We start from the raw sequence: 17,347 nt of genomic DNA on the forward strand, positions 1-17,347 counted from the left end.
TGGTTAAGGTCGAAACATTTGGTATCAGATCAGAACTTTTGATTTTACTAATTTTCGCTGAAAGTTTAAAATTTTAGGTAAACATCTATTCACCCCCCTTTAGGAGACATCAAGGGTCTTTTAGCGCGTACGGTAGAGTAGTATGTCGATTTCTCTAGGTTACTACTCCAACTGTCTCCACATAAGTAGAATGGTATTTCAAACATTAAATGTGATGAGATGATGTTAAGGTAGGAGAATGTGGCCCCAAGTTATACTCAGAACCGTTACCGTGCTAGTCGGAGAACCACCCATAGCACCTATGCCTCTATTTAAAATGAGACTGAGGGAGCCCACATGATGTTTACTTCCTCTGTCATCGTTTTCCTCAAGCCATCTTCTCTCGAGCTTCACGCCTGCAAACCGCCACTAGAAAGCCTAGGATCATCATTTGCCTCCTTCCGATGCCATGGGTCGTAAGATGACCGACAGACCGGAGAGCTCCGCTACCAGTGCCTCCAAAATTCAATGTTTCAGAGGAGGTTCTGACCCGGGCAAAGCGCGATGAGGTCATTCCCTTGCGCGCCTTGATTACCTGTGCACCAGCTTTAGGTGAGACGATCTCCAGTCTAGACACCACCTGGACCATCGTATTTCTTGACTTCTTCTGCTGTGACTTTCGTTTCCCCCCTTCCAGCTTCTTCCTTCAAGTGCTCAGCTTTTACAGCATCAAACTTGTCCATCTTAACTCTAACTCCATCATAATGCTCAACGTCTTTGCACACTTGTGTGAGGCCTACCTGGGTGTGCATCCTTCAGTTGATCCCTTCTGGTACTTCTATCTCTTGAAGAGATTTTTAGGTAGGGTCGCTGGTGGCGCCAGATTCCACATGCGAGAAGGGAAGTCGATAGAGTACATCGGTTTCTCTACCAAGAGCTCTTGGTCGGGGTGGCACAAGAGATGGTTCTACTGCTAGACTGGCCCGCCTGAAATCTTGTATAGAGGTCTTGCGCCATTTGTGAGGCCATTGTGGACGAAGGCGCCGATGTCCACCACCGTCACTCATGACCTCATTGTTGAGATACTAGATCTAAAGGAGCGGGGTTGTTGGCATGGGACATCACCAGAGATGTCATCAAGCACCGCCTGTGTCATTTGAGTTCGAGGATTTCCGATGCATGGGAATACATGGCCACAGAGGACCTAGCTCGAGAAGGTGAGACAACCTATCCCGAGTATATATTATGGGGATTATGGGTATATCTTTAACGAGATGTTTCTTGTTCGTAGATCTCTCCCCGAACGAAGTGGAGCAAAGGACCAAGTTTCTCTTCAACACAGCCCTCAAGTCTAATCGCAAGAACATCCCAATCCCCATCATGGAGATGGAGGTTGACATTTGGGCCCTAGTCTTATCGGTAAGCTTTGTGATCTTTTTTTTATTTTTAACTTCTTTCCGAGTAGGCCTGATCCGGGGTGATGGCTGGCACAAATCTTGAAGCGACTAGGACATGGGTGTTCTGACCCAGAGGTTGAGAACGCAGACGTCCGTGGCGGAGAGTTGGATGAGATCGAGATCCTAGGAGCTGCAGGCCCAGGAGGAAGCGGGGATGATGAGGTCATGTCGCCAGACTCGTCCTCCTTTGATGGTGACTTGTCGAATGAAGACGAGTTCTTGGCGGGCGGTGGCTCACCAATCAAGGACCTTGTGTTGCCACCATCTCCTGCTCTAACTCTGGGTCCTAAAGCTCCAGCCCCAAATCTGGCTCTCGAAGATCCTCACCCAGCCCTTGCATCAGTAGTAGTTGGTTAACTTGTCAACGAATAGGTGCCGAACCAGGATCGTGAAAAGGCAGTTTCTGGCGTGGGTGACTCGGCCCTTATGACCTTTCCTATGCCAAGAGCGGGGATTGTGGTGGGTGCCCCTCAGAAGCCATCCAAGAGATCAGCCCCCTCCACCTATTGAAGCTCTCTCGATGCATAAAGTGCCTAGGTATGGTTGTTGTCATGGATGTCTTACCATATGATCCCAGGGGAGTCATTTCTAGCGTTCTTCTCGCAAGATGCTTAGAGCACCAATGCCAGCCCCCGAGCCCCAAGAATTTTGGATCCAGGAGATCAATTCATCCAAGGGATGCGGGAATGAGTCCACCAAACCCCTGACATCTGCTGACGAAAGTAGGGGTGGAGGTTCCATCACCCGGGGCAGATGTGAACCTAATCCACAAGGTGCCTGGTGACATGTCCTGGAGAGATATCGTCGTGGGGTCCAAAGTCCTAGGCGGCCGTGACCTGGAAGAATTCTTTAGCTCCTTCTTCGTGGTGAGTGTTGCCCAGCAAGACAGTTGCCTAATTGATAGAAGCATAGGTACCGATCTGATGCTTTGTAGTTTTTCATTTCACGGTTGCACACACTCCACAAAGAAGTCCGGGAAGCAATAGCTTGAGTAGTCGGACTTGAGGGGGAGCTCACCAAGAAGGACTGCCAACTGGAAGAGATGGGCTCCCTACTATCCTAGGAGGCCTCTGATAAGGAGGGGATGCACTGCGAGCTGGAGAGCAAGTCCAAGGGTAAACCCTTGATATCTTAGACACTTCACGCTTTTGTCTTCTAGTTCTGAACTTGATGCCTCATCCATGTAGAGCTATCCGAGATACGTGACACCTTGGCCTAGGAGGAGGCCCAGATGAACTCAATCCGACAGCAGCTTAGCGCAACCATGGATACATTCCAAGACACCATCGTTGGAGTTAGAATCCAGGTGGAGCCCATGGAGGATGATGACACCGCCAGACTAGCCACTCAGGCGACCAAGCATGCTGAAGCCTTTGGAGGCTTCCAGCCAAAGGTGGTTGGCCACGTCTTGAGCCGGGCACAGTGAGGCGCGGAGGAGGTGGCCACCTAGGTGTTGGTCATTCTAAAGGCACACTATCGGGACATTAACACCGGCGTCCTTTAAGCGGACTTTCCTAGGGAAACAGACAAGGATGCATTCCAGAAGGTGGAGGAGATGCTTGGGCTGGCCAAGGGATTCGTGGATATAATGGTGTTTACATGATTGCCTTAAGACTTTTATTATCTGCAATCTATAATAAGATTCAGTAGTTTGTTACTACTTAAAATTTGAACGTTCATGCGCTTAAAGTGGGTTCCTGGTAGTGGACACATTCGACAACATCTCATGATAGCGTTACTTTCGTTTCCCTTCAATTAGTTCAGGACGCATCAACCGCTAATCGAGACGCTTATTATGGTCAGACTTAGGTACGACTTGAGTGAAAGGTGTCATAGCCTCCAATCACTTGTGAATGCATTAAGAAACCTTTTCGCAACCCCAAGTCACAACCTAGCACTCCATCCCTTCTCATTGGAATTTGATTTCGAAACATACACAATATGTCATTTTCAACTTTCAGTACTAAGTACCCATTTAGACCTCGACTGTCTATCCGAGAAGAATTCCCGGATGGACAGTCTAAAAGTTAGAAAATGAAAAGCACAAGAAAGTACAAGAAACTCGTACTGCCTTATAGTTGTAGAAAGACTTTTCGTAACCCTAGGTGTGCGTATGAATAGAGGTACCCGGATGACGACTTATCTCGTTGTCAAGCATTAGGATGCGCATGACGACAAATAAGGAAGAAAAAGGTATCCAGGCGATCTTCTGGGCAATATGATCTTTATTAAAATGAATGTACTCTTAGCACTTACATATGGGACTTACAAAGCTAATCAACATTCCCTGAATTATTGTGGACCTATCACCTTAACCTAAACGATACAAACTAGATTGGCTAATACGGAGGGACCCTTCTACTTTAGGGATAGAGCATCGTTGTGTAAATTGGTTCCAAACTAGTCGTGGAACAAATCTCTGGGTTGTCGAGTTTGCTTTTTAGGTGCTCTGGTCGCAGTCACAATAAAGGCTTCTCATTCACCTTGAGCTCTTGGCTTCCTTGTCGGGTTGGTGTTAAGATGCCATGTTGAGACTTCGTTTGTCGCAACGAAGATCTGCCTTAGGGAAACCCTGGATGGTGATTACTCCCTCGGGTCTAGGGATGTTCACGTACTGGTAGGCATAGTGCGTAGTAGCTATGAACTTGGTTAGGGTTGGTTGTCCTAAGATGGCGTCATATGACGTCTCAACATTGACCATATCGAACATAATCTTCTCTGTACAGAAGTTGTCATTCTTCCTGAAAGTGACAAGTGTGATATCTAGTCGATGGGTGTAGCTGAAGATCTGGATACTATGCCATGGAAAGCTTGGGTAATTGGCTTGATAACAGATCAGGAGATTTGCATCGCTTTGAGTGCGTATGAAAAAAATGATGTTTAGAGAATTTCCTCTATTGATAAGCACTCGAAAGATCTTGCAGTTGTTGAGTGTGGGCTCGACCATAATCAGGAAGCAACTTGGTCGTACAAAGTTCTCTAGACAGTCAGTCGTCTTTGCCGAAATAGATTTTGACATTCGACCACTTGACGGCCTGGTGTCCCTTAGGGATGGTAGCTAAGACTTCTTGAGCCACCATCTTGTACTGCTATTTAGACTCATAGGACGTGGAGCCGCCGAACATGTGGTTGATGATTGTCTCCTCCAACTGGAAGGACATTGGGCTCGAGTTATCCTCGCTGCTGCTAGAGCTGGAGTCCGTGCTTTGGGTCGTGACCTAGGTCTTCTTCCCTTTGGCCTTGTCGATTTTGACCTTGACCAGCTTCTGCCAGATGGGACATTGATGAAGGCTGAGGCCGTCAGTCTAGTGGAAGTCACACCAAGGCTTGCCACCGCTTTCGCCAATGCATGGCTGGTGCCCTTTGCCTCGGGAGGAGCTGGGACACATGTCGAGAAGATCTGCCAAAACCTCATCAGTTTTAGTTTCCTTTCCCTTATCTCATTTGGGGTTCTTCTTGCTGTAAGGACAATGATATCACCTAGAGGGGGGGGGGGGGTGAATAGGCGTTTTTTTTACAAAAATCTGTTCCCTTTTACCATTGGCATAAACTTGCAGCGAAAAATAAACTAACAGTTTTTTTGTAAGTAAAAATCCTAAATATACTAGGCTCAACTAGTGCACAGTCACCCTAAATAAATGCAAAAGTTACAATCTTAGAGTGACAAAGATTATTCAAAACTAGCAAAAAATATGTAAGAAAAATCTAATTAAAAATTCTAAAAATGTTGTTTATCAAATACTCTGGGTTGAATCTGGAACCTTTGGATTCATAGCTGATTGTAAAGTTTCTGGAGTTTCTGGGTTAAATCCAGAACTTCTGAGTTTAACAGAGAATGAACTTGAAACTAAAATTAATGTATGCCTAAAGAGTTCTAGCTTAAACCAAATGAAGTCATGTTCTAAGTGATGATTCTAAGTAGATCCACAGAGAACCTATAATCAATTTCACATGAGCAAGTAGATGGAGTAATATGCACAAATATTAACAAAGAACTCAAGAATAAGGAAATAAAAGAGGTGACATGTGATTTGTTTTCTGAAGTTCGGACACCTCCACTAGACGTTCCTATGTCTCTGTTGAGGGGCTCGGTCACCTTGAGCCGGGTCTATATTAACTATTTTCCTCTCTATGTCTTGTCACTCTTGAGCTTGGCTTCCACTCTTGATTTCTTCCCTTACGAAGACGAAATTAAAGCCTTTACAAACTTTCCACGGTACACCATAACTTTTAGTGCTCACCGACGACGTCTAGGCACATAGGAGCTCAAAGCTTCAAAAGTAACAAAAGCGACGATGAATTTCTTGCCGATGAACATGAGTGCTCAAGATAGGAGATACACTCACCTGCACTCAAACTTGCAATTTCTCAGCCCAACTCACTTTTCTTCTCAAATCACACACTAGATTGGAGTGGGAGGGAGTTCTTTTGACTCTAGAAGTTTTTTCTTTCATGCCCAAGTAACATCAAATAAGGGTGGGGTGAGGGGTTATTTATACAATTCTTCGAAAAACTAGCTCTTACACAACTTTTTGTATTGAACGGAGTATCCGGGTTGGCAGTTGAATGCATAACCGATAACTCTAGCCGGAGTACAACTCAGAGGATCCGGACAACTAACAGAACCCGGAGTATCTGAGTCAACAAAGAATATCCAGGTGAAATACTTAGTCCGTAACAAAACATTCATCTCGGAGCTAAACTCAGAGACTCCGGCCGACCCAGAGTTTTCTAATTAATATTATCATATTTGTGACTAAGAATTTATTGATCATATAATTTTATGATAAATCACACTTAATTAAAGTTTAGTGATGGCGAGATTAGATATCAACTAAATATACCATAAACCCCGCCCACGAGACCGACGAATATGACATTGCAACCCAAATTAACTAGCGAGCAGCGACACTGACAACCTCCCTACTTTGACTAGTCTCAGCCTGCGGGATGAGCCAAGAACCAGCCGCCGCCGCCGCCATGACGTTGCCGCCGGCCCAGCCGCGCCCGCACGTCTTGCTCGTCGCCGCCCCGTTCCAGAGCCACGTCAACCCGCTCCTCCGCTTCGGCCGGCGCCTCGCCGCCAAGGGCCTGCTCGTCACCTTCACCACAGCTCTCCATGCCGGCATCCGCCTCTGCCCCGGGGACGGCGACGACGCGGGAGCAGGGCGCGGGAGCCTTCGGGTCGAGCTGCTGCGCGGGGGCGGTATGTGGGCGCCCGACGACCCACGGTTCCGCGTCGCCGTCGAAATGGCGCGCCACGTCGAGGCCGCGGGGCCGGCGGCGCTCGAGGAGCTCGTCCGTCGGGAGACCGAGGCCGGGCGGCCCGTCACGTGCGTGGTGGCCAACGCCTTCGTGCCGTGGGCGCTGCGTGTCGCCGGCGAGATGGGGCTCCCGTGCGGCATGCTGTGGATCCAGTCATGTGCCCTCCTGTCCGTGTACTACCACCACGTCCACGCGCTCGCGGCGTTCCCCGAGGCCGACGAGCCAGGCTCCGTGACGCTGACGGGGCTCCCGGAGCTGGAGGCCGACGAGCTCCGGCCGCTCCTGATCTACCCTTCCGGCCAGGACTTGTGGCGCCAGATGCTCGTCGCGGACCTCGGCAGCGCCAGAGAGAGGATGTCGTGGGTCTTCGTGAACACCTTCAACGAGCTCGAGCACGCGGCCGTCGAGGGACTTCGCGAGCACTTGCCTGTTAAACCGGTCGGCCCACTCCTCGAGCCAGACGATGCCGACAACGGTGAATCCTCCACGGCTGCCGGCGACGACGGTTACGCCGCGTGGCTTCACGCGCACCCGCCGCGGTCAGTGGTGTTCGTGGCGTTCGGGAGCCTCGTGAACAATGAATCGGACGAGGTGACCGAGATAGCGGCAGGGCTGGCCAGAACCGGCCACCCGTTCCTTTGGGTGGTGCGCGACAACAACCGCGCGCTCCTCTCCGCGGACGCCCTCGACGCCCTCGCGGCCGCCTGCGGCCGAGGGGGCAAGGTGGTGCCGTGGTGCGCGCAGGGGCGCGTGCTCGCGCACGGCGCCGTGGGCTGCTTCGTGACGCATTGCGGGTGGAACTCCACCGCCGAGGCGCTCGCCGCGGGCGTGCCGGTCGTGGTCTCCCCGAGGTGGTCGGACCAGCACATCAACGCTAGGTTCCTGGTCGACGTGCACCGTGTCGGCGTCCGCGCCCCAGCGCCCTTGACGAAGGACGCGCTGCATGAGCGCGTCGAGGAGGTGATGAGCGGGCCGGAGGCCGAGGCGATGGCGCTACGAGCCGCGAGGTGGAAGGAGAAGGCGCGCGCGGCGGTGTGCGACGGTGGCTCGTCCGACTGCGACGTCCAGGCGTTCGTCGACCAGATAAGTCTCGCGGGAGCCGGCCGCTGACTTGCTCAGTCAGATTACGCACGTCGCCGTGGCGGTTTGGCGCTTCGCGGCGAGTGGGGGCACGCAGCTCCCACTGCATGGCTATCCTGCAGAAGAATGAACGAACGAATAGTCGCAATTTGCATGGTTGTGTCGCTTGGCCCCAGGAAACGAACGAATTGTTTCATTATTTGTTTGTACATCATGCATGTTGGAAAGCAAGGGATCGATCTGTCAGGCTACTTCGTCGGCTCCACGTCTTCCATCTCATGATCTGGTCTGGAGATTGTTTGCATGATTTGGCCACGACCCGTGCTACCAAAAGGCTCGAGCAATTTTCGATTGCCCAGATTTTTACAGTGGGTACGGAGCTAGGCCTGAGTAACACACCCCAGCCCCCGAAACTCGCACCGACACTAGCTAGCTTATGAGCCACATCGTTACAAGAGCGGAGATAATGCATAACCTGAACTTCAGATAAATTAGTAAACAAGAGATACTTGATCTCTCGGAAAAGGATCCCCTGATTGGGCAAAATCAAAAAAAAAATCGTTGCTGACAAGGCCCGTCTCCAGGTTACTTGCATCTATCTCAAGCAACAAAACTGAGAGCAAGCTAGAAAGCACGCCTCGGCTTCTGCCTGAATACGCCCTGCTCTAATGGCGCCATTGCTGAGTTCTGGTCTCTAATGACGAAGCGCCGGCCTCCTGAATGTTCTTGCTCATGAAATGCACCGTCAACATTGACCTTCGGGAACCCTTCTTTGGGTCTCTGCCATTTTTCAACTGAAACCATCTTCTGATCTTGTGGTTTCCGAAAACAAATCCATAAACTCAGCAGCATGTCTCTAACTCTAGAGTTGGCAGGATTTTGAATTGGGGTTCACAGCAGGCACAGGCTTTGTTTTCCCTAAAAATAGTAAAATGTCACCCGCCTTTCTCGCCCTCCTCTTCCCCATCCTGGTCTTCTCTATCCTCGGGCAGCACAATCGTCCCCAAGTTCATCGCCGCCTTCCTCAGATCTGTGAAGTTCCTCTCTTCAGTCCCTGATCACGGGCATCGTGGACCCTATCGCCGTCGCTTCCTCCTTCTAGTTTCCGTTCGCGTGTCTGCCATCATGTATATCAGCACCCATGCCGATGCCATGCTTTGTGCCCCCACCTTCAATTTGATCCCCAAACAAACAATAGATTTTATTTGTTGGAACATTTTATTAGGAGGATTTATTAGGGTGGTGGCTCGGCGAAGGAGCTCGCTGGCGGTGTTGGCGAGTTGTGTTGCCGTGGGGACCTGTGTTGGTGAGCAGAGAGCGATGGCGGCGTGATAGATTTTTTTTAAGAGAGAGCGGTGATTTTCATTAGATCAAACGAAACATGAACACATTACACAGTAGAAACCTGAAAGAAGAAAAAAGCATAAAAGAGTCCATGCTCTGATGCCGCCACCCTAGCTTTATCTCTGATCCATCGTCACCGAACAAGGTCATAGGAACTAGAGCTGAGATCTGCACCAGCAAAGAGGTCATAGGAACATGGCTGTCCTGCAGAAGAATAAACGGCCGCGATTGCATGTTGTGTCGCCTGACCCAAGGAAACGAACAAATTGTTTGGTCACGTGACGAGTTAAGAATTCAATTTGTTGTTTGTTTATACGGTTGCACATCTTGCGTGTTTGAAGCAAGGGATCTCTCAGGCTACTCATCTTCTTCGGCTCCGTGTCTTTTCCATCTCATGATCGAGATCTGCTCTGGATCTTCCACCTCACGATCCGGTCTGGTGATTCTTCGCATGGTTTGGCGTCGACAGGTGCTACCATTAAAAAGGATGTTCGGGTTCTCAAGCAATTTTCGATTGCCCAGATTTTCACAGCGAACAATCTTAAGCAGCACAGCATCTTAATATGTGCTGCCAGAGCTTTGTCAATTGTCATGCCACAATGTCTTTCTTTGTCCATGCATATCATGGGCGAGCCAGTCTTATGTGTTTATTCGTAGGCCCCATCTGAAGAGGAGACATCTTATTGGAGTATAGTGTTGCACTGGTTAGCATAAAGTTCATACGCCAATTATCCATCTGATAAAAGGGGCAACATGGGTCATGGGTGTATAGTAGAAAGATAAAGCTGCTCTCATTTCGTTGAATCGCACCTCCTCTTTTCGTCACCATGTCCAGTTTCAAACATGTCATGATGTTCTGTTTCACCTGAAGTAGTGTGGTACTACAGTTGACGTGCAGTGTGCACTCGCTAGTGATTCTGACACTGCTACGCGTTTTGCGTGCAACAACGGCGGACAGGCTGGAGGCCAAAGCCTCGAGCCTCGAGGCACATACCCGACAAGGAAACGTCATTTCCGTCAGCGATTACGGATCACCACAACGCAGGCACGCACCCTGACCGAACTCGAAGCGGCCCGCGGCCGGAGCCGCCCCCCCCCCCCCCCCCAAAATTCCGAGCGTCGCATCCGCCCTCGCGCCCTGCCCCTCGTCGCGATCTCATCCCACGCCCGCCCCAATCCATGACCGGAATAAGGCTGACGCCCGAGGAGCCCGAGGTACCGGTCGGCACCCCGCCCAGGCCCCAGCTCCCGCCCTCCGTCGCCGGGCCCTGCGGCGGAGGCCTGGAAATGGCGTCGGACGACGAGCGGTCCGTGGCGGCAGATTCGTGGTCCGTGCGGAGCGAGTACGGGAGCACGCTCGACGACGACCAGCGCTACGCCGACGCCGCCGAGGTGCTCGCTGCCGCCACGGCCTCCGCCAACTTCCCCTCCGCCGCCTCCGATTACTGGTAGTTTGCCAACTTGTGCCCAATTTCATTCGAGCGCATATTGGACGCTAGCGACCTCGAGGTATAGATCTCGTGAATTGCGGGGGAACCGCTTGATCTCGTTGAGTCGGTTGAGATCTTGTTCCTTTAGCTGCTATATGGGGCTAGTGAATTTGTGAGCTTTTTTTTATTAATTCTAGCTTGATAATTCAGTTTAGAAGTGAACCTATGGCAACACTCTGATTGTTCTCATCGGAAGACCAGATGTATATCCAGTTTTATGTGTTGCTTGTTAATGCTCTGTGTTTATCGGTCCGTTAGAGTTGAAAAATGCAAAATAAAAGAAACGTCCTTGTTGGCTTTTTTGTGAGGAACATAGAACTACGTGATAATAACAAGTAATTCATTTTACTGAAAAAAAACATTCTGAGTTTTTGTCTTGAAAGAGTTCTGTATGGTTAGTGATCTTTGAGGATCACATGGACCCATCACCTGTCAAATAAATACTAGCTTATATCTCTGATTGCCAATCTAATAGCACAGTGTTGTTTCTTATCCATGGTTGGTATCAACTAATCAATTAAAAAATACATTAGGTGCAAACATACCTTTCCTTCCACAACCGGACTACAAATCCAGTAGGACGATGTTTGTTTCCCCAGGGGGGAAATCCTCTTTAAAAGGAGTCCCTTCTAAAACACAAAGATTGACAACTTGACATCTGATGTTACAAGGTGCATCTAAAAAAAGTCACAAGGTGGAATGAGGCCTAGAGGCAGAGGTCTCACATTCCACCATATTGTATGGAAGTGTCATATGTTTGGTCTCTTTAATAGAATACACCAATTTCTTCAGACCTTGTAAACATGTAACGTACAACCTCTTGTTTGTGGTCAGATGAACCTCCTAGATCTGGCATATTGCAATCTGGTACAGGTGGCAAGAATGGAAATCTATTTTGTTGCCTGCTTATTTCTTATCCTTAGTCTTCTTGGTATATGTTTACATACTAAAACAAACATTATCCTTTTTAATGTGTTCTAAAATGTCCTTGCATTGAGGTAGTTCTGACAAGGATGATCAAGATCCCGGCGAGGTTGAAGGATCAATGCTGGGTCTCCAAAGCTATTGGGATGCTTCTTATTCAGAAGATCTTGCAAATTTTCAGGAACATGGGCATGCTGGAGAAATATGGTGACCACATCTTTTCCTTTTTCATACCAACTATCGAAATTTCACACTAAGTAAATAATAAGTGGCATATTTCCATGTTCATTGCTGCAATAAAGCCAAGTTGTTTATATTATCTAGTTTCATGATGTAACTAGCGATATTACTTAAACTTTGAGGCCCAAGTATGGCATGGTCAGCATAAAATATTTGGAGATGAAATATCATTATTTTTGGTTGGTTATGTTTACTATTAGCTCCAATTTTCGTTTTAATCACTGTGATCATGTTAGCTCTGCTCAATATTTTTTTCAAGTGCAGGTATATGGATAGGAAAATTGCAAACGAATCACTGAGCATGGATATTTGCATTCACATTTTTGGCACCTTGAACTAAGAATTCAGATCACAAAAAATAACCTCTACCTGGTTATATCCTTCACTTAGTTATCAAGGATGATTCTTTGTTTCTAGGAAATTATGATTCATTGGTATTTCTTTAAGCTTCCTTTTGCACTTTTCCCTGGGGTACCGTGAGTGCTAGATGATTTTCTATTGTTGGTTGTGAGCAGATCCTCCTGTTTGTAGGTTTGGTGCAGATGTAATGGATACAGTTGCTGTTTGGACAAAAAATTTGTGTAACATTATTCCAGGTGGGATTTCATCTGGTGATGACAGCATCAAATGTGAAGTCGATGAAAAAGTATTCTCCAACTATCCTGTGCTCGATGTTGGAACTGGGAACGGCCTTCTTTTGCAAGCGCTTGCAAAGCAAGGGTACTACTCAATTTATCTTCATTATGTTTTAATTAGCTCCCCTGAAATAACATAATGTTGTTGAGTAATACACAGAATCTTGTTAAGCACTTACCTGCTGTAAGTTTGTTCAACTAATTGTGGCAATTCATCTGTTATCTTGTTCATATAAGTTCTCCATGTTCAAAAAAGATGATTCATCTAGTCCTTTACCCTAACAAATGACTCCTAATGATCATTCATATCATTCCCCGTCACCTCTTAAATTATGGCCATCAGAAGAACTCAAATAGAGAATTAACCATCATATCTTAAATACCTAAGAGATACTTTGATTAGACACCTATTAGTTGAAATGGTGGATGTTAGTGAAAATGCACTTTGCGTCTCGGCGGGCTCCAAGGACTTGTCGGAGCTATTAGTGTAGTTTCTTATGTGCTGGTCGTGCTCCTCCATGTTGGTGGCGCTTGGGTGTACTTAGTATGCTAGACCGGGTGGTCTTGTGTGTAGTCTGTGTCCTTTGTTTGTTTTTTCTTTTGGCGATGTGTGGACCTCTTGTTTTGTTTTGTTGTTCTCTCTTCTTAATATAATGACGGGTAGCTCTCCTGCCGGTTCGAGAAAAAAATATCATCCTTTCAGAAACTATATGCATATTTTCATAAAGAGACATACTTTCATCTAAAGGCACCTTTCAATGGCACTCTTTGGAAAAATGGAAACTATAAATAGTCTACAAGTGTTGAGAGGCAAGGAAACACCATTCAAGCAACACACAGCTAAGTGAGGGCCATATGCTAATTTATTTAAGTTATAATCAACTTATATAATGTGTGCACAACGTGACACCCATTTTTTTATTGGGGTATTTTGAGTATTTGCCTTTTGATATAAGATAAATGTGCAATGGCACATCAACTGGGGTCGTGTTTCTGCCACTGCCATAATCATCCTTATTATTCTTCTGAGGTTGCATGATTGCGAACAAATGGTTTTTGCAATTTTTACAGGTTTACAGACTTAACAGGAACTGATTACAGTGAAGGAGCCATTGAACTTGCAAAACACCTCGCCGCTCATGATGGATTTGCTGCAATAAACTTTTTGGTTAGTATGCTATGTTCAAATTGAATCTTTTTTCTTTCTATGCATGCTACTGATATGCTAGTGAACTTGTTCAACTACACTTTTTTTTAATGGAATTCCATGCTTTATTGTTATGGGTGTTATTTGGGACTTACCATTATATAATGTCCCACAGCACCAAGAGGCAAGGTCGTATGAGAACAATACATCTACTCTTAACAGTCTTATTTAATAAGAAAGTATTTTTGCATCTTTGTTGAAAATCATGTTAATGAGAATCTATGCAACTATACTTACGTTGTTCATTGGATTTGTTACTTAATTTTCTAATGTCTCTGAAAGTAAATCAGGGTAGATCATTGATGATTATTCCTTTCTTTAATTGCAACATTTAGAATTCCAGATTTGATGATTGTCAAATTAATCACTGTGGAACCTTCCAATAGTTGTGGGGAATATCAACTCAGAAGTGCAGTTTCTCAGGAAAAAACTATATACTTCAGCTCAAAGGCCATTATTAAATTGTTAAACTAGAATTATTACAAGCAACTGAGTCAATATATTGTAGAGTTCAACAATCTAGAATAGCAACTTACACGTTGCTTCAAACATTACTTTGTAAATTTATAGTGGTATCTGACTTTGCAATTGCCAAATGATACATCGAAAATTCTCAACTCGGTATACTCTCCATTAATCTAGAATGGTCACTGCTGTTCCCTTAAATTAACTTGCACCACCAGTAACCAGTTAAGTGCAGCTGAGTACTATTGATGCTTTTAGTAATACATGTTGTGGTCCTTTCAACTCTGTAATATCTTGTGTTTGTGTGTTTTTTTTTAATCAGGTTGATGATATACTTGAGACAAAGTTAGATAGGAAATTCAAAATTATTACAGACAAAGGGACATTGGATGCCATCGGATTGCATCCAGATGGCCGTGCAAAAAGGTACAAAAACTGTGACCTGGTCTCAGCCGCCCCTAATTTGATTGGGAACCCCAAAGAGAATTTTTAGCGCATTTAGTTGTCAATGCTGCCAGTAATGAAATAACTAGATCATTAGTTTTGATGAACCTGTTCAGCGTGTAGGTCTTTACAAGCCATCCTGCGATGGTGAATAGCCGTAGCCTTTAGGTTGTATGGTCTTTTCTGACTCTCAATTGGCTTTGTAGTTTCTGATATACAGAACTACATAGTACAGTAGATAGATGAGGGTTAGTATTTTGGATCTTTTGATTATATTAAAAAGTAATTTTACCTCAGAAGCAAACAGTTCAGTGGTTAACGTTTCTTTCTGTATATTCTTTATTCAGAATAATGTATTGGGAATCTATATCGAATTTGGTGGAGCCTGGTGGCATTGTGGTTAGTACTTTCTCCTATAAAACTATATAGATCGAATTTTATCCTAATTCGTGTACCCATTATCTGTAAATTGACATGAAACTTTCTGTTGCATTGCATCTCTTCAGGTCATAACATCATGTAATAATACAAAGGATGAGCTTCTGCAAGAAGTAGAAGACTTCAGTAAGAAAAGATTTTACAAGGAGAATATGGATGAAAGTGCAGTAGATGTGTCCCAGATCTTACGGTACATAGATCATGTCCGAACATACCCCACTATAATGTTTGGAGGAGTTGAGGGGTCTCAAGTGTGCACTGTGGCCTTTCAACGGGCGTGACTTAGAGAATCGAGATGCCCATAATTCTCGGCCTATTTATCATTTTGGCTCTGGAAGAAATGGATAGAAGTTATGTACTTCACCCGTGAGTCTGTTCACACCGTATTAAGAAACATTTCAAATTAGGCGGTCTTCTATGGTTAGCTCATTTATCGACGGTTACTGTTGGTCTAGACTAGATGGATCTGTTTCTTTCTGATTGCCAGGATAGTAAGAGAACTTTCCGAACTATTTTTGTGTAAAATTGTAAACGAACCAGATGAGTCATCGTTGTATTTTGATTCATGACTACAGTGTGACAGTATATGATTTCTTAACCACAGAATAAATATGATGTAATAATAGTAAGAATAAAGCATGTTGCACCTTATCTGTGAATAAATAATTTCTAATATGTTTGCATTTAGCATTTATGGCTATATTGTTTCACTACTTATAAATTCATTTAAACGTATTAGTATTTATTAGGACATTTTCTTCTTAAGTGAATGGATGAGCTGTTGGCTCAAGAGCTTGTATATGAAGAAGATATATGTCTTATAGACAATGGAACAACACATACCATATTAAAGAGTAAAATGTACTTTTCGTATTTTGTGACACAAGATGCAACTATTCACACTATATTTGGAAGTGCTAAATTGGAACAGGGCTCTGGAAGAGCCATAATTAAATTACCTTGTGGGACAAAGGTAAACATACACAAAACACTATATTACCTCAAGTCTCAAAGAAATATGTTGAGCTTTAAAGATATCCGATAAAATGGATATCACATTGATATAATATGTGAGGATAATTTAGAATATCTCATCATTACAAAGATGTCATTGGGAAAAAAATATGTGTTAGAAAAATTACCAACATTGCCTTCTGGTTTATACTACACAAATCTCAATAAGTGAATCATATATGATGGTAGAACAAAAGTTCACCAACCATAACAACTTTATTATTTAGCATGACCGGTTAGGCCATCTCGGATCAGTAATGATACGAAAAATTATTAATAATTTATGTGGGCATATGTTGAAGAACCAGAGGATTCTTCAATCTAATGACTTCTCATGTATCGTATGTTCTCAAGGAAAATTGATTGTGCGTCCATCACCAGCTAAAGTTGGACATGAATCTCTTACTTTTCTAGAACGCATACAAGGAGATATATGTGGACCCATTCATTACCAAGTGGACCATTTAGATATTTCATAGTTTTAATTGATGCATCGACTAGATGGTCACATGTCTCCTTGTTATCAACCCGCAACCTGGCATTTGTGCGGCTGTTGGCTCAAATAATCAAGCTATGAGCACAATTATCGGACAATCCTATCAAAGTTATATGATTGGATAATGCAGATGAATTTACATCAAAAAGTTTCAATGATTACTGCATGTCGACTAGAACAAGTGATGAACATCCTTTAGCACATATTCATACACAAAATGGTCTTGCCGAATTGCTTATCAAACGGCTCCAATTAATAGCAAGATCATTACTTATGAAGTCGAAACTCCCAACACATGCTTGGGGTCATGATATTTTGCATGCAGCAACATTAATTCGCATCGGGCCAACAAGCTATCATCTTACTCTCCGTTACAATTGGTTTATGGCAAAGAGCCAGATATTTTCCATCTAAGAACTTTTGAATGTGCGGTATATGTTCCAATTGCTCCATCGAAACATACTAAGATAGGACCACAAAGAAAGTTGGAAATATATGTTGGGTATGAGTGCTCATCTATAATAAAGTATCTTGAACCATCAACGGGAGATGTATTTACCACAAGATTTGCTGATTGTCATTTCGATGAATCAAATTTCCTAACAACAAGGGGAGACAACAAGCAGTTGAATAAAGAAATAAATTGGAATGAATTATTATTATCTTACTTTGATCCTCATACAAAACAATATGAGCAAGAAGTTCAAAAGATAATTCATTTACAAAGTTTAGCGAATAATTTATCAAACGCTTTCACGGTCTTGAAAAGAGTGATAAAGTCACATATTCCAGCTGCTAATGCTCTGAAAAAATTAATGTCCAAGACAGGCAACCATCCACCGCTAATGAATTAAAATCTACTATAAAAC

General features: G+C 44.9%; 2 protein-coding genes across 2 annotated transcripts; both read left to right on the top strand.

Moving 5' to 3' along the window:
- The first annotated feature begins 6,176 nt into the window (after positions 1 to 6,176).
- On the top strand, positions 6,177 to 8,024 carry LOC133910030 (gallate 1-beta-glucosyltransferase-like). Its single transcript, XM_062352555.1, has one exon. It carries the CDS (start codon positions 6,387 to 6,389, stop codon positions 7,809 to 7,811), a length of 1,425 nt encoding a protein of 474 aa, XP_062208539.1. The 5' UTR covers positions 6,177 to 6,386; the 3' UTR covers positions 7,812 to 8,024.
- Positions 8,025 to 10,175: 2,151 nt separating this feature from the next.
- LOC133908503 (uncharacterized) lies at positions 10,176 to 15,534 on the top strand. Its single transcript, XM_062350563.1, has 7 exons — positions 10,176 to 10,573; positions 11,618 to 11,746; positions 12,311 to 12,499; positions 13,486 to 13,582; positions 14,409 to 14,512; positions 14,878 to 14,929; positions 15,037 to 15,534. Exons 1-7 carry the CDS (start codon positions 10,305 to 10,307, stop codon positions 15,247 to 15,249), a joined length of 1,053 nt encoding a protein of 350 aa, XP_062206547.1. The 5' UTR covers positions 10,176 to 10,304; the 3' UTR covers positions 15,250 to 15,534.
- The last annotated feature ends 1,813 nt before the right edge of the window (positions 15,535 to 17,347 follow it).

Source organism: Phragmites australis, chromosome 2 (assembly GCF_958298935.1).
Source record: "Phragmites australis chromosome 2, lpPhrAust1.1, whole genome shotgun sequence".
NCBI lineage: Eukaryota > Viridiplantae > Streptophyta > Magnoliopsida > Poales > Poaceae > Phragmites > Phragmites australis.